We start from the raw sequence: 20,973 nt of genomic DNA, 5'->3' as shown, positions 1-20,973 counted from the left end.
TATATCATTAATGTATGTATATATTTAAGGATTATAAAGCTCTAAAAGCAGCTTAAAGCTAGAGCTAGGAAAGCAATAGCATAAAGTCGGGACCAAAGATGTGGGATATATTGATTTTTTCATTCCGTTTGTAACACATCGAAATATTAATCGTACACGCAGAGAAAAAATATAGTTGGGCATGGTTACTGTAACCATTTCAATATTGTTACAAGTTTTTTAACTATATTATAGTCACAGTAACCATCTACATGGTTGTGGTAACCATAATAGGGTTAATTTACGATTCACATGATTGTATCAACCATATATATGGTTACAGTAAACAAATATATGTTTGTGACAACCATTCATATGATGAAGGACTTATCATGTTATGTTGCTCTCGACTTAAAGCTTATCATAATCTGAGAACAACATATTATGATAAAATTATTCATCATAAATATGGTTGCCACAAACATATATTTGTTTACTGTAACCATATATATGGTTGATACAATCATGTGAATCGTAAATTAACCATATTATGGTTATCACAATCATGTAAATGCTTACTGTGACTATAATATTGTTAACAATCTTGTAACACTATTTAAATGGTTACAGTAACCATGCCCAATTATATTTTTTCTCTGCGTGTAGATCCACATAAGTATATATCGATGCCTAAATATAAAAGGGCCCTAACTCGTGTTTTTTTAAGTGAAATTTTTTTGCCTTATTATGATATGTGATCGGACCATTTATCGAAATAAACGAAAAGCTGGAATTACAAAAAAAAACACGAGCTAGGGCCTTTTTATATTAAGACATCGATATGTATATTTTTGGACCTTATACAAATTTAAGACGATCTAGCTATAGGACCTACATTTCTAGTCTGGTATTGAAAATGGGAAAAATCGGTCAAGACAACCTTTTAAAAATTTTCTTTAATAATAGCCCGATGTTTCAAATACCAGGAGACCTAGAAAAACGATATTTGACATATATATTGCTAATAACTTACTTATGTATCCCAAACTAGTTTGAATCGTTAAAAAATTTTTGGGTAAAAACATTGTTCGTACCACATTCGATCATTAAAATTTACCATTAATACTTTTTAGTAAAAGAAAATATAAAACTAACCAAATCGGGTGAACCAGATAAATATTTTATACAGCTGAATATAACTGTCTTACTTGTTATGAAACATTAAAAATTTAATCTTTATTATAAACCGAAAGAACAATATCTGGCTTTTACTTTCTAAAGATTATTTCATTCAAATAAATTTATTCTGTAGCTCCAATTTTCGATCCCAATTTTACCTCAATACCGATAGTTGGAAGACATTTACGTCATAAAGTGACTCTTAGGACTGGGTCTTCTGTAGTAGATAAGTCCAACCGAAGGGTATAATACGAAAGATATTGTTTTAAATTATTGATACCTGTATTTTTAAGATCTAGGCGTTAAAAGAACTAAAATTTTGTGGTGTTATTGCTTTACACTTGGAACGTATTTTTGAAGAATCTAAATGCCGGTATTTATAAGAGATAAATACTGGAATGCTGAAGATATAGGAACAGCTGCATGTTTCCTATATGATGGTTGAAATCTTATAATGAATTTAACCAATTTCAATAGGATTCTTCTTTTTGCCAGTTGGACGTACGGATAGCTGCTTAAGAAAGTACAATAATTCTGTATATATTCTCGAACTAATATTTTTGCGCGTTACAAACACCAGAGCAAACCAATAATAATAATTTATGTTTAACTTTGCGAACAAACAACATTGGTTGGTTAAATTCTTCGCTTCTATAACCTGCTAACGGTTTTGTTGAAAATTGCCGTCAACTTCTGCGTCAGAACCTGTCACTAATTTATTTGTTCACACTTTTTTTAACACTCTCCAGCAGTCAAACTGGAAGGGTCACTTTTGGCGAACCTAAAACGAAATTAAATATTTGAATAATAAATACAAAATAAACCAACAACTATTGATTACCTACAATCGATTTGTATGTAGTAATAGAAATAAAAGATGTTTTGTGTTTATATTAATGATTTTTGGGTTTTTTTCATTGTATTCATTACCAATTAGAGACTTTGTTGTAGTTTGCTTTTTGGCAAAATCCCAAAACATCTCCAGACCTATAAAATATTGTTAAATTCCAAAGAAGTTCACATAGTTTGTTTACGCTTCCTGACAAATAGATCGTTAGTTAGTACCTCTCGTTAACTAATAAAGAATATTCAATTATACACCATGAAATTGTTTGTAGCAGTTTTGGGAGTTTGCCTGTTGGCCATTTGCTCCAGTTTGCCAATTGAAAATGAACATGAAAATACTTTGGAATCGGTGGATGCTGCCGGGCATGATGATAGCAATGTTGAGCATGTGCGTTTAGCTCGCGGCTATGGTGGCTATGGTGGTTACGGTGGTTTAGGAGGATATGGTGGCGGTTATCATGGCGGCTATCATGGTGGCTATCATGGTGGTTATCATGGCGGTTATGGTGGTGGTTATCATGGTGGATATGGCGGTTACCCTGGTGGTTATGGTGGCTATGGTGGTTATCCATTAGGTGGTGGCTATGGCGGTGGTTTCGGTGGCGCTAGCGCCAGCGCCAGTGCATCCGCATCATCCTTTGGTGGTGGTTTCGGCAGATAAAATATTAAAATGTCATATTCTTCTTTATGTTAAGTATTTAAGTCAAGCCAAATTCATGAAAATAAAATTATTTATTATGTTTTAATAGAAATAAAGAGTTGCTTGCAATTATTGAAATAATAGGTATGGAAAATTGTAATCTCAATATATTCTTCAAAAATGTGCTTCAGAATCTAAAAATATTAGAATGAAAACAACAAAAATTAACATGTGTTGTTGCATGGTTGTAATCATAGAGAAACATAGAGCGGAAACTAGAAAAAACTCAAACAAATAATTACTCAAAATAATCAAACATACTAGTGAACCTCTCAGAAGTTAGTTGATTGATTTTGTTTGAAATTTATTTATGCCTAAATAGATTTCGATACTGATAGGTACAAATAATTTATGGGCGTAAAAATATACCCTATAAGAAACTATGATCAATTATACATATATCGATCCATAAAATATTTGAAGAGTGATTTGTGTTTATACAATGCTTATTTGTGTCAAAGTTCATCTCAATATAAACTCAATATAAATGTTCAGCAATGGGTTTTTATAGGTTTAGTTATAGATGAATATTTGCAAAATCTGCCAGCATAATTTTTGTTTATGTGAAACTCATTTATTTTACATATGATCTCGATGGTTCCTCTCCGAATTTGAAAAATTATTTATTTTTTTATAAAACTTATTCATGTTAAATTTCCCTTCATTTTGATAAAGTAATTTGCTGGAATTTTGTCTCGTTATTCTCTTCATTGAGGATATTAAGTGAAACAAATAACAAGTAAGGCCGTTATATTAGGTTGCACAATGGTTTAGAAGCGTTATTTTTAAGAAGATCTACAAAATATACGCTCACATGTGAAGGATATCTTTATTAGTTGAAGAGATATTTAGATTTATTTATTCTTTTTAATTTTACCCGATCCCAGAATATAAAAATTTATTTTTAAAATATCACCTATATTGGCGATAAAATCCTTAATTAAATAAAAGCGTGCTAACAGTTATCTTGTCACTATAAAAAGTTACACGCATCCAAATTGGACACAACACACCCCAGTCCTATCCAAACATGGTCAATTAAAAGAAAATTTAGGTTTGAGTAAAAAATTATAAAAAGGCAAAGCACAGCTCCTCGAAAAAGCTCTATATTTGCATAACCCTATGGTTTGTTAAATACTTACAAAGTGGTTTTCTATCACACGGTATATAATGTCACAGTAGGCACTGTTCTAAGAAAACTCAGGTTTTGGAAGTCATTTTCCCCGTTTTAAGAATTTCGGTATTTGAGAATAAAAAATATCAAAAGTTGTAATGCCAGTGATGAATGCATGTAACTTTAAATAGGGAGGAGATAACCAAGTTTTACCAAGTTTTTTTCATTTATTTAGAATGTTATCGGAAATATAGCCGGCTATATCTATAAAAGGAAAAAAGATCGGGCAAAATTAAAATAAATATAAACCTAAATATCTTTTGAACTAAAAGAGATAACCACCACATATAAGCACATTTTATGTAGACCTCCTCAAGAACTATTTATATTTTATTTCAGCTCATTCGGATCATAAACGGTATTTTGGAGGTTTTTTAAAGCGTGAGAATCGAAGGAGTAAAATTTTACTATAAGTCCCTAAATACACCAAAACGGAAAATTCAACCAGAAAGTCAGAAATAAGACATAACCAAAGAGAGAAGAGTGTTAATTTCGCATTTATTAAGAATTTTATTTTAAAGAACATTTTAGGTATAAAATGTATTCAGCAAATTTATGCAAAATGTTACAGAGAACATTTTTGTAGAATATGTTAACCCTCTAACTTCTCAAGGCATGGGTCTTTTTTGTCCTTCTTTTAAAAAAGAGCAACAAACTCCATTAAAACAGGGATTTAAGGGGTTAAAATGTTCCGCAAAAATATTGTTCGTGAATTTTTACTATAAGTCCCTGAATACACCAAAATGGAAAATTCAACCAGAAAGTCAGAAATAAGACACAACAAAAGAGAGCTTAGGGTTAATTCGCATTTATTAAGAATTTTATTTTAAAGTACCCAAAAAATTTAACGCGCACCCATTGAAGAACGCTTATAGCTGAAATATGCGTATGGTAATAAAGTGGAATTGCCTAGAGCTAAACAAATATAATTAATGAAGACTTCCTATCTAAATTCTTAATAAATACGAAATTAACCGTAAGCTCTCTTTTGTTGTGTCTTATTTCAGACTTTCTGGTTGAATTTTCCGTTTTGGTGTATTTAATGACTTAAGCCTAGTACTCTGTTCATATTTGCGAAAAATTATGGTTTTTTCATGCGAAAAATTTTATATGCTGTTTGACAGCTAGCTGTTAGTTTTAATTTCGTGCGAAAGAAGTGCTGCATATGTTATTTCGTGTGGAAAAATAAGGTTGCCAGATGTATTTCACATGTTTTCCACAATAAAAACAGAGTACTGCTTTTGCGCAATTATTTCGCATATATTTCATTCCAAATATTTTATATGTAGTTTGACAGCATTTCGCACGAAATTTTGAACAGAGTACCTAGCTTTATAGTAAAATTTCACGGCTAATATTTTTGCGGAACATTTTAACCCCTTAAATGGCTGTTCTAATGCTGTTTGTTGCTCTTTTTTAAAAGAAGGACAAAAAAGACCCATGCCTTGTGGATTTAGAAAGTTAACATATTATACAAAAATGTTCTTCGTAACATTTTACATAAATTTGCTGAATACATTTTATACCTAAAATGTTCTTTAAAATAAAATTCTTAATAAATGCGAAATTAACCCTATGCTCTCTTTTGTTATGTCTTTTTTCTGACTTTCTGGTTGAATTTTCCGTTTTGATGTATTCAGGGACTTATAGTAAAATTTTACGTATAATATTTTTGCGGAACATTTTAACCCCTTAAATCCCTGTTGTAATGGTGTTTTTTGCTCATTTTTAAAAGAAGGACAAAAAGACCCATGGTGGTTTTTGGACTTTTTTTAAAAGAAGGACAAAAAAGACCCATGCCTTGAGGATTTATAGGGTTAACATATTCCACAAAAATATTCTCCGTAACATTTTACATAACTTTGCGGAACACATTTTATACCTAAAATGTAAGGATCATATGGTTTCTTATGAAGATTAACAATAAGAATGTGCCAGAGTTGGGAAACTTTAACCCGTCCTCAAATGATATTCAGATGTAAACTTTCAAAACGCCGATACAAGTGTCTTTTTTTTAGTCTCCTCTATCAAAATTTATTGGTCGAACCTTTTTTTTTTTTGTTGTATAGTGTTATTTTTCATATTTTATGTTTTCATATACAATCTAGAAGGCTTGAAAAATATTATTTCAATTTCATTTACATATGTATGTATGTGTGTATATTTTTTTATTGTTTAAAAATGTTTGATATTTTCCTTGGAAAATTTTGATTTTAAGCTAGAAAATGAGAAAATATGCGCGAAATTGACTCAATTTTGTTAACAGGACGAAATGCTTTAAGTTTATGGAAGATTTATTATGGTTAATAATATTTTTTAAGTTTCAGATATTGTTAAATCCATAGTAGAAAAATAGAAGGTAGTTTCATTCTCTCTTTATTTTTTAAAATTCTACGTCTGACATGCTTAAGGATTTTGACGTTTTCGTTAAAATAGTAATGCCATATCAATTTAAAATTTTCCCTTTGGGAATACATAATTTTCATTAATTTGAAAATTATTAAAAAAATAGAAAAAATATTTACACAACAACAACAACAGTTTATGGATATATGTAAAGCTTGCGAAGAAGATTTGCCAAAACAGCCAATGGTGTGCTCCGACCATTTAGTTAAAAGTAATATTTCAGTTAAAACAAAGCGTGTGAGATTGGATATGAATGCTGTCCCAATGAACACAAGGTAACTTCAAAATACTATTTATTATGTAAACATATTTTGGGATATATATCACCGATTATTACCGATCATAATCCATTAACTATGCACGCTGGAGTAGAATCGAAATTATTTGAAAATAAATCTCGTATTTCTAAACGGCGTACCCAAGGAATATTCGAGTTTAAGATTTGAAAATGAACCCCGCAAATACTTCAATGGCGGCGCTATGGGACCCAAAGTAGGGCACCTTCGACATGTAAATTTGTTAAACGCGTGCCATTTTTTGTTTTCCATCCGATTTCAAAGACTTTTTATATTTTCTGAGAGTGCTCGGCTAGATCTTGATAATACATTCTTCCGTGTGCTACTTGTCTCTTATAATTAAACCTCCATTTAAAAGATATAAAATATTTACATAGTAATAAAAAAAATGAAGAAAATGCATACATATAAAAATAGTCAACGTGTTAATAAGTAATCGAACGTTAGGAATTGAATCAATAACTCCCAACACAACATAATACATTTTTATTTAAATAATAAATTAAATTACACATTTTTTGTAAAAAAAATTCTCGAAAATCATAATCATTTTTTGGAATGTGGCAACGCTTTTTATAATGCTCACAAAAAAAGGAAACTTCAAAAAACCTTATTTTAAAAAAAAATTTTGATTGAAACTACCTTCTATATTTTTATCATGGTTAAATCATCTTAAAATATTGGCCAATATATGGCTATTATGCAAGCATTTTTATGTAAATTCATTAGATAATACTATTATAATGCAATTAATTATAAAATATCATACAATTTACATACATATGTAAAAAAAAGCTAAAATTTCCGTCATGTACAATTTTATAATATTTATGAACATCTTCTTATTCTGAATGAAAAAAGTTTGGGAAAAAAGTCATGTTCGATTAATAATATTTATTACAAAATTCATTCCAGTTATGAATTTTTTTTTCTGTGTATATTTAAATGTTTAGATGTAGAAAATCTTTGTACAGTTATCGAAGGCAATTTTAGTACAGAATATTTTGGCCATGTGTACTGTAGTAACTTTTTCTGGACTAAGTAAACCAAATACTAATTAATGTTCTGTCATCGTATAATACTAAACAATGGTAAAACAAGACAAACCGCTTTTTGTTAATTCAACTTTTTTTTTTAGATTCAATTTAGTACTAGTACTAACTAAATATTAAATAAACACAATCGAAACTCATAATATCAAAAGTAAGCAAAACTGGATAAGTAATAAAATACATAATAAATTTCAGTACATTTAGAGTTTAAGCACCTCTGATTAAAGACACTACGCGAAATAGGTATATGGTACAAATTAAAATACTGCACAAGACAATATGCTGTAAAAAATTCTATACTCAAATAATGTAGTGCTCTGCTATGTTGTGACAGCTCGGGAAAGTTGGTGTACATCAGAGATTGTCATTTCATAGCACAATTGTGCAGACGAACAACACACATATTCTTATTCTCTTTAAAAGAGCATAACAATGTCTCATTTTTTTCAGAAATTCATTAAGCATTGTTGTTGGTTGGTTTTTGGACGAAGCATAGCAAACACACGCGTTTCAATTGCAATTGAACACAAAACAACAAAATCAATAAATAAATAAAATAAATAAAATTTTTTAGAGAATTTCGGCCGTATAATTTATATTCTTTTATTTCCTTAAAATTTAAATTACATTCATTTAATAAATTGGTTATATCTGGCAAAAATTCTAAATCTAAACATTCTTTATTTTGTTCTTATTTTAAGTGTTTGACATTATGTTTGCTGGGTAGCTCTCTCACCAATACAATGACAGTTTTAGTTTTGGCAATCCCTGGTGTACATTGTCATGTAATGCCATATTAATACTACCAAATTGTTGTCCTGTATCATCAACTTAGAGAGAAAAGAATTGACACAGAATTTGCGCCGAAATTTTAGAATTTTTTTTATTGGCATCACTTTTGTTTCGAGGCTGATAAAAGCTTGTATGATTTATTCAAAATATACTAGGGTATATAAAACTGTATTCGGCTGATTCCCTGATTTTAGAACAAATAAGTTAAATCCTATATTTTCACATAAAATGGCTTAAATTTGTAGGGATCTGTCAAGGACCCCTATTAAAAATTAGACACATTTTTAATGTAACATTTTTAAAGTCATCGAGAGAGTTGCTAGTTTTGACTGCTGTTTGGTTTTTACGGCCTCATGTATATTTTGGCTAAAATTTGATTTTTCCGAGGAACATGCAATTTTTCTCACGGCTATATCTCAGGAACCGATTGGAATTTTGTTTTCCTTTCTGCTGCACAATTATAGTTATAGACTAGAAGAAAAATATTGTGAAACAAATTAACCCCAAGAAACTGTCGAACAATTTAAATTTACTGAGAAATTCAGTAATCTTTAGAAAAAATATATATAATTCATAATTATTCAGATCATTGTCTAACATCACTAATTGTAGAATATCCAAAATTCTCTGGCCTTCTGTGATAAAAAAATGAATCATGACTATCTTGACTTTTCAAAAAAAGTCGATCAGGATTCTTATGAGGAGCCGCAGAACAAAAGGTACTTTTTCGAATTTGGGTTGAAATCTTCTAGAAAAAATTTCCCAAAATTTTTAAATTTTCAAAAAAGTACCTTTTGTTCTGCGGCTCCTCATATCACTGTGGTTCCAAATCAAACTCTAGATGGACAAAATTATAAAAATCGGTATCTTCAGAATTTGGAAAAACGAAGTTTTTTCGGAAGCTGACAATCTGCTCTCCTCCAATACAAATGGGTTTTTCAATATGACATTTCGTTTTCTCGACAGAAGCGCCAGAAGTTCAACAAATTTTGAATCATATTTTCGTTAATTTTTTTTAATCTTTTACTGCTTTACTAAATTAGATATATCTCAATGGTTTTACCATATAGAAATTCATACTTCAAAACATAGATGTAGGCTTTTATTAAATGTATATCTTATATTTATGGGCCTCTCCATTTTCCTGTTATAGTCCTTTAAACTTGGGTCTCAAATATACTGATATTTTTTTTCCTAAGAATTTTATATAGCTTGCCAAAAAAAAGGACCGTCGAAGCCCGTCCAATGACTTTATACATCATTTAAAGAAACTTCAGGGGAATGTCTTTGTAAAAAAATTGTAACCGCCAGCACCCGCCGAAATAATTTTTCTTTAATTTTTACGGAATGGAATTTTTAGAAATATTTCTTTATTTATTATTGATTTTTATATATGTATCTAGACCCTACTGTAACTTGAAATATAGTAAATACAGATCTTTTTAAAAATTTAGTTTCAGAAACACAAAACGTATTTTTTTATTGTTTTTTATTAATGGGTTTTATATATTTAGACTCTACTGTAACTTGAAAAAAGTTTATATTGATCTTTTAAACATTTTTGTTTTTGAATCGGAGACACAAATTCTATATAAAAAGAGCGTCAAATAATTTTGTCCACGTATATTTTGATTTGGAACTACAGTGCGTATATGAGAAGGTATGGGTTATCCATGTTATACCTATTGAAGAAGGAGGAATCCGTACAATACATTCTATCGATACAACACATTATATGTGACTGCTCCGCTTTATAAGATCCGATACTAGTACAGGTCACTTTCATGACCTGGACTGTTTCAGAGATGTCACTGACGAATCTAATACAATTTGTTAGAAGTATCGGTTGGTTCACAAAGTCGTTCGGTTTAGGAAGGGCGGATAAGCTTGCTTTTTTCTTTCCTTACTTCTTTTTTATTTCTTTATTTTCATGTATTATTCATTAGAAGCTGTGAATAATAAGGTTAAGGCCAAGGGAAACACATGTATAAATATTAGTATAATTTGGTCGTTTTTCGATTTTAAATCTATGCTTAATATAACAACATTATGAGTTTAATAAGAAACTTTTAGTCAAGATCAAAGAATTATAATAATTAAGATTTTTCAGCAAAAACATATGAAAATTCATACATATTTGTTATTTATAGTTTAAATCATGATGTAATAAGTAAGGTGAGAGCGTTTCGACAACAAATACAACAAACACAATATTTCTAGCTGACAAGAGCATAGAGTTATATGTTTATGAGCCTCACTAATATATAACTACATTATTTCACCTCCCTTTATATTTATTTCCCATCTTTATGTATTAATTTTCTTTATTTACTTTTTGTCCTAATTTGTTAATTATTCTTATTTTACTATATTATATTTTATCAACTATTTTCTTTACATTATTGTTATTATCTTTACTTTTAATTTAATCATTATCAACTATTTTCTTTTCATTGTTTAATTGTTATTTCTTGCATTATTTAAAACTAGTCTTACCGTTATTTTTTCTATGATATAAAAGAGCCAAATATTGTGTGTTGAAGTTAGATCATAAGTATCAATTGAAAAGAATAGTTGACTTTTTTAAAAAATAAATAAATTGTTCTTAAAATAAAACACTTTTGTTTTAATAAAATAATTATAGGTTTTGTCAAAATTGAATTTGTCAAATAAAAAATAAACAAATTTTATTTTTGCATATTAACTAAAAAACGGCCGTTAAATTTAAATTATTTTTCAAAAAGAACAATGGTTTAACAGTGCCTTATCCAAATTTCATTATATGAAATCTTTTCATTCACATTTTCATGCATGTTTTTTGATTTAAAATTTTTTTTCTTTGATAATAAAATTTATTATTTTTTCAAAATAAATTCAGTTTGACAAAACACAAGCACTTTCAAAATAGATAAATAAAAATCAGATGTGTTGTTGATTTCACCTTACTTAGTGCATCCTGGTTTAAATAATTGAAAAAAGTTGAATGAAATCAGTCATCGGTAAAATTTTGAAATTTTAATATTCAAAACATTTGTTTGTATAATTCAGAAAGAGCTGTTGAGTAGATAATTTTTGTAGAAAAAACATATAGTCCTGCTGGTTAAATTTTTAGTTCTCTGATCAAATGGAGCATTATACTAAATGAAAAAATTGTTGTTTGATAATGTCTGAGAGAATATTGTCAGAGTTGTATTGTGAAATTTTATGGGGATAATGGATCTTAACCCTCTAGCTACTGTCTTTAGAGGTCAATTTGAACTTTATTTGAGAAAATTAAAAAAAGTACTTTCTAAAATCAAAGATAATTTTTGTGGAAGATCTTAACCATAGAATAAACGCATAGAACGGAAGGAGAGAGTAAAAAATTACGCAATACATTCTAATGAATTAGGTTTTTGACAACAGGCTTAGGTTTTTGCCTCTCAGTTACCTATCTAGTTGTTGTCTATGATCTTAACCTTCTAGCTCCTCTTTAGGTGTCAATCGAGAAAATCAGAAACCACATTTAAAGATTAAAATATTCTACGAAAATGTTTCGGTGTAACCAACGATACCAAAGTTGCCAAAAATCCATTTATGATCCGAATGAGCTAAAATTTAAAATATAAATAGTTCTTGAGATCTACATTAAGTTATCAGTCCGGGTCATATAAAATTTGCTACTCAGCTGCAAAAGCTGTACCGTATAGTTCTAACTTAAAGATTTTTGTATAAACAACTTAACTGAAAAACGTGTTAAGTTAATTTAAAAGCAAACTCATACCATATTCTTATTTCAGGGAGTATAAGTATTTGAAATACAATTACCTAAAATATAATAATAAAATATAAAAATCAATATTTTTTCAATACTTGATCTTCTTTCAATTAATTGTCTCAAAATTTGTTTTTGTATCGATTATTGATTTTGTTGTAGTACCTACGTATTTGAATAATTCTCAAGCGTAATTGGCAATGTATTGTTTTTTTTCACTTTATTTAATTAAATTTTTAGAAAATCACAGACCTATAAAAAATCGTTATTTATCGAAGAAATTCACAGAACTCTACAAGTTTCCAAAACAAAAAGATCGCTGAGAATTTACTTAGATATTCCAAATTAAATTTAAAAAAATTTTAACAAATCTTCTCATCATGAAAATATTTTTAACTGTTTTGGTTGTTTGCCTGTTGGCCCTTTGCTCCTGTTTGCCGGTTGAACATGATTATAAAAATACTTTGGCCGCTGTTGATGCTGGTGCTCAATACGACGCCGACAATGTGGAACATTTGCGTTTAGTCCGACAGTTCTATGGCGGTTATGGTGGCTATCCTGGTGGTTATGGCGGTTATGGTGGCGGATATCCTGGCGGTTTTGGTGGTGGATTTGGTGGTTCTCAATCTTATGCATCATCATCATCTTCTGCTGGTGGTGGCGGTTTCGGCAATTACTACGGCTAATAATATCGCAGTTTATATTTAATATAATGTTTAAAATAAGTTTAGTTGAAAAATAATAAAAAATTATAAAATGACTAAAAAAGAAACTATTTGTGTTTTGCACTTTTTAATTTTGAGTGGTTTCTTATAAAATTTGGTTGTAAATCTACATATTTCAATATCGATTTATATAAGATAATAGCTGGACATTTTTTGTAGATGTATGCTATTGTCAAAGGTAGCGCAAAAAAATTTGGGGTATTCACACGGTCTTATTAGTGATATTGTCATAATGTCCTAATATATTATAATAGTTGTTGTTGTGTTTTAAACAAAAAAATAGTATTATTTTCTGACAAAACAATAAACATAGTTCAAATAGTGCTATTAGTTTAGAACTTTTTTGTTTGAAACACAACAAAAATTTGTTTAAACTAACTTAATATATTAGGACATTATGACCAAATAGTAGACCGTGTGAATACCCGAATTATCCTTTTATTTTAAAAAAGTATGTTTTCACATATATGAATAAATTACTTAGTTTAATACTTGTATTATAATAATTTTGCTCTTGTTTATACCACTATTACCTTTCAGATATTCTAGTTCGATTGTGATCTACGTAAGTAATTCATTATTAATTTTGAATTATATTTAGGATGGTTTCATATAATATTAAAAGTCATCTCAAATTTCAACTTGCAGGCTTTTTGATGGTTATTTCTAAATAATCGAAAATAACTATTTTAATATTTTATATTTTTTTTCAGCATTTGTATCCCATAGCTTCTAATTAGGTTGCATGAATTCTTTATATATGAAACTTATTTCTGTTGAATATGTTCATACCATAATTTTTAAGGGATTTATGCTTGTTAAAGTTGTTCTCGGAAGTAGTTTTTATATGGGAGTAGAGATGCCAAACGGGGAATCCCGTTCCCGAAATTCCCGGGGTTTTCGAGATTTCCTAAATCCCGAAGCCCGGAATTTTTTAATTTTAAATCCCGGTGTTTTCGGGATTTTCCAAATCCCGTTTTTCACAAATAAATAGGAGAAATTGTAATTTTTGTGTGCCTTTTTCATGGATTTTTACATTCTACATGCTTGAATATCGCAAAGTGATGTTCAGCAAAGTTGTCAAGCTCAACACCTTCTATAATATAGTTAATAAAGGATAACGGTATTTTTGGTTTTCCTCTAGAAATTCAATTGTTCACCCTTTTTCGTAAGTTACCTAATCAAACTCAATTTAAATCCTCTTCAAATGAAATTGATTTTATCTCAGATGAGGAGCTCGAACACATGTCGGAAACGTTCCAGAATGGCAAATGAAACAGTAGATGCAATAGTACTCTTAAGAAGCTATTTAAAATAAACACTATTTTTTATACCCTCCACCACCATAAGTGGTGAATGAGGGTATATATAAGTTTGTCATTCCGTGTGTAACATTGAGAAATATTCATCTGAGACCCAACAAAGTATATATATTATTGATCCTTATGAAATTCTAAGTCGATTGAGATATGTCCGTCTGTCTGTCCGTCTGTCTGTGTAAAACACGCTAACGACAAACAAAATTGGTAAACTTGCAAGAAAAATGTTTATTGTTCTCCTAAGCAGTTTGGTATTGAAAATCAGCAAAATCGGTACAGTGGAACCAAAGTTGTGAATTAAAATGTGGGACAACCTCAAAAAAATATTAATAGTTTTCACATATTTTTGGTCATTTTTGTAAATACATTGCAGCTAATAACATAAAATTTTGCACTCGTTACTTTTATGTTAAAAGGAGTAATTCTGGTGACAATCATAAGAATCGGTCCATGATTTCTCTTAGCCCCCATACAAATTACTTCCCGAAATATGGTTCTATGGTCTATAAATGCCTACAGAATAAGTTTCGTGGTAAAAAAAATTATATTACAAAATTTTTCGTGGATCGGCCCATATTTGACCATAGCCCCCATATAAAATACACTTTCGAAAATCTCTTAAATAAGCATAAATGTCTTATAAATGTCGCTATCAAGTTGAAATTCGACATAAATAATCCCCATATACACCTTTTCCTAATTCTATGAAGATCGGCCGATAATTGGTTATAGCTCCCATATAAGGACCACTTCCGAAAAACACAATAACCTTCATAAACATCTAAAAAATATCAATATCAAAACAAAATTTCACACAGATCCTTAACTTATATTTAGATATTATACTAGAGGATTTTGTAAATATCGGTCCATATTTGACCATAGCTCCCATATAAGGTCCACTTCCAAAAATCAGTTAAGTACTCATAAACCTCTTATAAATACCTTTATCATGCTAAAATTCCACAGAAATAAAACTCATATACATAGATATCACTGAACCAAATTTTATGCAGATTGGCCGATAATTGGTTATAGCTCCCCTATAAGGCCCATTTCCGAAAAAGATATTAACCTTAAAAAATATTAAAAACATATCGATATCAAAATGAAATTACGCACAGATCAGTAATTTGTATCCAGTTATCATACTTCTGGATTTTGTGAATATTGGTCCATATTTAACCATAGCTCCCATATAAGGTCCACTCCCGAAAATCACTAAAATATAGTTATCAGGTTGAAATTCGAAACAAATTTATTCAATATATACAAAAATCGATGTACCAAATGTTACAATGATAAGCCCATAATTAGTCATAGAATCCATATTAGAACCACTTCTGGAAAATACATTAACCTGCACAAATATCCAAAATAATCTGCACTGAACCAACATTTTACACCAATCAGTAATTTGTATCCAAGAATCGTACTACAAGATTTTTTAAATATATGTCCATAATTCGACATAGCTCCCATATAAGGGCACTCTTATTAATATCGTTGTTTATATGAAATTCTACAAAAATAGCCCTCAAATACTTAGGCCCATAATAGGTCATAGCTTCCATATATTGAACCAATATAGTACACAGATCAGTAATGTGTATTCTAAAATCATACTACTGAATTTTGTGAATATCGGTCCATAATTGGCCACAGCTCTCATATAAATACATAAAAATCACATTAAAATATTTTATGACAATCGAATCATAATAGGACATACTCCCACATAAGTCTCACAACCAAATATTTTGAAATTTGTCTACCCTTTTTTATACTCTGTTTCTTCACTTGAGGTTAAAAGGGAAAAATGTTGATCCAAACGTATTAACTAATTATTAATGTGCTGTTTTTCTATAGCGAATGAGCGTTTTGAGTGGACGTTTTTTTTTGTTACAATAACAAAACACATGTTAAATTTCTACTCAAAGTACTCGTTCGCTATAGAAAAAGAGCACATAAGTATATAAATTGTTAAATTTCATACGTTCTAATAGGAATTTCAGTTATAATTTGCTGAATTAGATACAATTTTTTGTACATTTGAAATAAAATATCTCCAGCGTAAACTAATCTTTCTAACAATTGTTATATTATTTCAGTTGTTATACCATCATATTTAGGTGGAGGGTATTTAAGATTCGGCACGGCCGAATATAGTACTCTTACTTGTTTACTAAGGTACGGTTTTTTTTTACCAGTATGTATATTAGGCTGGGTCGATTTGTATGGACGATCAAAAAGTAAAAAATCGTATAGCAGAAACGCAATATATGGAAAATTCTAAGAAAGTTTCCTCAAGAAACCATAGGTCTAAAATCAAATCCTATCTTGCGAATTTCGTCTTTTATCCAATGATATTTCAGTAATATTTATTTTAATAATTTTTTTATTGGATAAAACACAAGATAGGATTTGATTTTGGACCTATGTTTTCTTAGGGAAGATTTCTTAGAATTTTTTTCGTGAAAAAAATCGACCCACCGTAATGTACATACTTTATTGTTATTTCTTCTTATATAATGTACTTATGCAAGTATTTTATGCTTCTTAGTGTCTAATAAAAATTAGTTGCTAAATAAAAAATTGTCTTTCAATTGTAAAGACATAAATATGTACGCTTCTTTCTTATAATTTTCGGGATTTCGGGATTCTTTACCAAATCCCGATCCGCGGGATTTTCAAAAATCAGTCCCGATTAGCATCTCTATATGTGAGCTATAATGAATTATGGATTGATTCGCAAAAAAAAATTAAATGGATTGCCTTTTATATATACCATATTTGTGGAGAAATATATAAAAATAAACATTTATGACCGCAATGTCCTATTTCGGGGGGACATTTGTGTGGGAGTTTGGTGAAATCTATCTACATTAGGGTGGTCTATCTGAAAAAAATTTGGTAAATCGATTTGGCTTAAGATGTGCCTCAAGCACGTTTCGCTATCTTTCCATTAGAAATTCCAAATATTGAAAAATTTTAGATTTGACCTTCACGATTTAAAGTTTAACGTTTTCCAATATTAGTAAAACTTTCAGAGTATATTTAGCATTATCTGGCCTATAATATTCTGAATAGGTTTTACTTAAAATTTGAAAAAGTAAGGAAATTCGGCTCATTCGCCAATATATGGCCAAATTATTAGTTTTTCTCGAAAATCGCAAAATTTAAATCGCAGGTTCGGAAAAATTATAGGAGGTATTGTCACACTTTTTCTCAATAAATAACAATGTAATGATCATGGCAGAACAAGCAAGGTACAATTATTAAAAAGTACGTTCTCAATTATACATTCCCTATAACGTCAAACAAAAGAAAATTAGAAAAAAAAAAACAAAACGAAATGTCTAAGACAAAAATAAATTAATTAAACAAATTTTTGTGTATTTACTTTTTTTTTGTGAAATATTCAATTCAAATTAAATTTTTTCCAAATAAATATGTGTTAGTTTTAATATAACGTGCAAAACATTGCGAAAACAAAATAAAAAGTGATGAGAGTAAATTCGTTATTTGACGCTGTAGGGGTAAATATTGAAAACTCTCCCTAATAATTGTACCTGGTTGGTTCCATGGTAATGATAAAAAAATTCGTTTAACAATGTTTTTAATAATTTGAAATAAGAGTTTTGAAAATGCCGTTAAAAAAATATTTTTTTTGGTTATACCTGCGTATAGGTTAACTGTATCCTATGAAGATAAAAACTCATATACAAGTAAATATGGATATATTTTAAGTAAGAATAAACTTTTATTTTAATATTTCTCAAAATATGTTAATTTTTTTCATACATTTCTTGTTCTAGTAGCCTGAGACACGTTAATGGCCTGGGAAATTTTTAATATCTTTAAAATTTGTTAACCAATTTTTTTTTATATTATATTTCATTAGAACGACAATTACGTACACATTTCTATTCTTTTAAATTAAATTGCAAAATTTTTTAATGGAAAATTTTTTACAAAAACTGAAAAAATTTTATATTTTTGCCCTTCTTAGAACATTTAAAAGAAATTTTGGTAATATTTTAGGTCATTGCGAAAGTATTAAGCGGGTACCATTTCAACATTTCAAACATTTAATTCTAAGGGACACTCTAATATGGTAAATACAAAATTAAAGGTCCAAAAATTGGTACTTTTTTTGGTTCATTTTTTAACTTTGTTCTAAATAGATCAAAATTGTGTTGTAGCAAAGAAGAGTCACGCAAAAAGTACATTTTCCACAAGACGATACTTATGCGTTAATTGCAGGTAAAAAGGGTAACTTTGTTTTAAAGTAATGAAATACTGATTAAAAATTTTAAATATAGACATTTTTAAGTACAAAAATTCACAAACAATTCTCATTTGAAGGCGAAAGGTTAGACATTCATAGTTTGGTACTTTTTTTTTACATACATTTCACACGGATATTGTTGGGTAATTGATAAGTTATTTTTTATACAGGGTAAGAACCATGTTCCGCATGGCTAATTCCCTTCTCGTATGGAATTTCTCGAAGTACTTATCGAAACTAACAAAACCCCATTTAGGTTTAGTTTAGCTGTTCTTCGGATTTTATGGCGTTATGTATATTTTGGCTAAAACTTTATTTTTCTAAAGAGCATGCCAAAACATTTGGTGATGTAGGGTATAAGATTTCTGCTTCAGTTTTGACGGTTTTGTAAATTTGGTCTAAATAACTATTGTATTATCAAAAATTAATTATTATCCCACTTCCCCAAAGCACAATAATTATAAAACTTTAATTTATATATGTTTAACTCGTATTTTTTTTTTTTATTTATTTTACACAAAATATATGATTAAAAAACATATCATCCGTAATAACCTCCATGATGTCCACCATGATGACCACCATGATGCCCACCATGATGTCCACCATGATGTCCACCATAACCTCCATGATGACCACCATATCCACCATAACCATGACGGCGGGCTAGACGAACGCGCTCAATATTGGCATCGCCTGCAACTGGGGCATCAACAGCAAACAACGTATTTACATTATTATTTTCGACTGGCAAACCGAAGCAAATGGCCAACGAGCAGATAACTAAAGCTGCTATAAACAATTTCATCATGAAAAGTTTTAGAATTTATTAAATTTTTAATCAAATTTAAAACGATGTTATTATTTGTAAATATAATTGAACTCTGTATATTGTTTCAAAAAATTACGATGCTTTATAGGTTTTGTAATTGAAAATTAAAAATTCTGCTGCAGTAAGTAGTAGGTATTACAAAATAATTTGTATTAAAAAGTAAACAACTTAATTGTCAAAACACGTGTTTTTTAACCACATATATAGACACTAAGGCCCCGATTTGCGTCGTTTTTTTTTAAATTTTGATTGAATAGCTTTGTTATAATTTCGGTTCGTGCTTTACATGTAAACCATGTGCGCAAGCCTATTAAAAATTGCTGAAACCCTATACAAATGACCTTTACAAATAGGATTTTGTTGTCCTGTTGGCCTCCGCGAAAATAAGCTTTATTATAATTGACCACAGCTCCCATATAAGGCCCATTTCCGAAAATCACTTTAACTAGCATAATTCTCTTCAAAATGTTGGTATATACATAAAATTCAACAGACATGAGTTTCATACTGACGTAACTAATAACCTAATTTCATGGTGATTGGCCCATAATTGATCATAGCTTCCATATAAGGCCCACTTCCTAATATCACTTTAACAGGCATAATAAATCTTTCAAAAATGTTAGTACCCAAATAAAAGTCAACAGAAATATGATTCATATGGAAAGAAATCATGTAACTTAATTTCAGGATGATCGGTTAATAATTGGCCTTGACTCCCACTTCCGAAAATCACTCATAAAGCTCATCGACGTAGCCGAATCTTTGCTTAATAAAGTGGTATTGGGGAATTACACAATAAAGGGAATCTGTCCAAAGTTTGATATCATTGTCAGTGATCGTGGCTAATTTGAAGTCAGGCAGTGCATGATTGACGCATTTACAAATACACAAAAAGTTTATTACCATGTTAGACAAAGATGTTCAAAATCATATATAAGACGAACTCCATGCTTATCTTGCAACAAAACGTTAGTTTGCAATATTTGTGTTTATCATTCGATTTATTAAATATTTTGCAACACTTAAGTACGCGGTTAATAACATTTTCATTCATCCTTCATCTATTTCAATGTAGTCCGTTTCAAAATCACATTCAACTCTACTTTCTAATCTTTCTTCTAATATTTCGCCAGCTAAATAACAAATATTTTATTCCGTACCTTTTATTTTCATTGATTCAAGTCCTAAGTTAAAAATTTTGAAAGATTTGTTTTTAGAATTGTAACTACTTGCAGTAATACTTATATATTTATAGAGAGCTATCGGAACACTCATCTATAGTGATTCAAAGTCCCTTTGTCTTTAGTTATTTGTCGAATTTCAGAAACAATACAATTTTTGTGAGTCTTATTACTTATTTAAAGTTGAAGTTATGAAACATTTTAAGCAATTTATATTTGAACATTTATTCGTTTTATTCGATTATTCTACATAAAATTGTTCGAATTATTCGTTATTCGAAAATGGCCATTTTTAAATTGTTCGAATAATTATTCATAGGAAATTATTCGATTAATCGAACGATCATTAGTCGAATGAATACCCTAATATCTAATGATAGATATTTCAAAGACCTTTGCAAGTTTGAACTATAATAGGTCAAAATCGGAAAAAATATTTTTTTT

The 20,973-nt window shown here is 29.4% G+C and overlaps 3 protein-coding genes across 3 annotated transcripts; 2 read left to right on the top strand and 1 right to left on the bottom strand.

Annotated features, from left to right (window-relative positions):
• Positions 1–2,193: 2,193 nt before the first annotated feature.
• LOC135962396 (uncharacterized) lies at positions 2,194–2,754 on the top strand. The gene has a single exon (XM_065514307.1). It carries the CDS (start codon positions 2,261–2,263, stop codon positions 2,663–2,665), a length of 405 nt encoding a protein of 134 aa, XP_065370379.1. The 5' UTR covers positions 2,194–2,260; the 3' UTR covers positions 2,666–2,754.
• Positions 2,755–12,558: 9,804 nt separating this feature from the next.
• On the top strand, positions 12,559–12,864 carry LOC135961352 (bacteriocin microcin B17-like). The gene has a single exon (XM_065512848.1). It carries the CDS (start codon positions 12,559–12,561, stop codon positions 12,862–12,864), a length of 306 nt encoding a protein of 101 aa, XP_065368920.1.
• A 6,190-nt stretch (positions 12,865–19,054) lies between these two features.
• On the bottom strand, positions 19,055–19,321 carry LOC135961350 (uncharacterized). Its single transcript, XM_065512847.1, has one exon. It carries the CDS (start codon positions 19,319–19,321, stop codon positions 19,055–19,057), a length of 267 nt encoding a protein of 88 aa, XP_065368919.1.
• Between the last annotated feature and the right edge of the window lie 1,652 nt (positions 19,322–20,973).

Source organism: Calliphora vicina, chromosome 5 (genome assembly GCF_958450345.1).
Source record: "Calliphora vicina chromosome 5, idCalVici1.1, whole genome shotgun sequence".
Taxonomy (NCBI): Eukaryota; Metazoa; Arthropoda; class Insecta; order Diptera; family Calliphoridae; genus Calliphora; species Calliphora vicina.
Note: the sequence above shows the minus strand (reverse complement) of the source record. Positions and strands in the feature narration are given on the sequence as shown.

What these genes read in the sequence shown, in the direction of transcription:
- LOC135961350 (XM_065512847.1), bottom strand. Translation starts at nt 19,321, where the DNA reads ATGAAATTGTTTATAGCAGCTTTAGTTATCTGCTCGTTGGCCATTTGC.
- LOC135961352 (XM_065512848.1), top strand. Translation starts at nt 12,559, where the DNA reads ATGAAAATATTTTTAACTGTTTTGGTTGTTTGCCTGTTGGCCCTTTGC.
- LOC135962396 (XM_065514307.1), top strand. Translation starts at nt 2,261, where the DNA reads ATGAAATTGTTTGTAGCAGTTTTGGGAGTTTGCCTGTTGGCCATTTGC.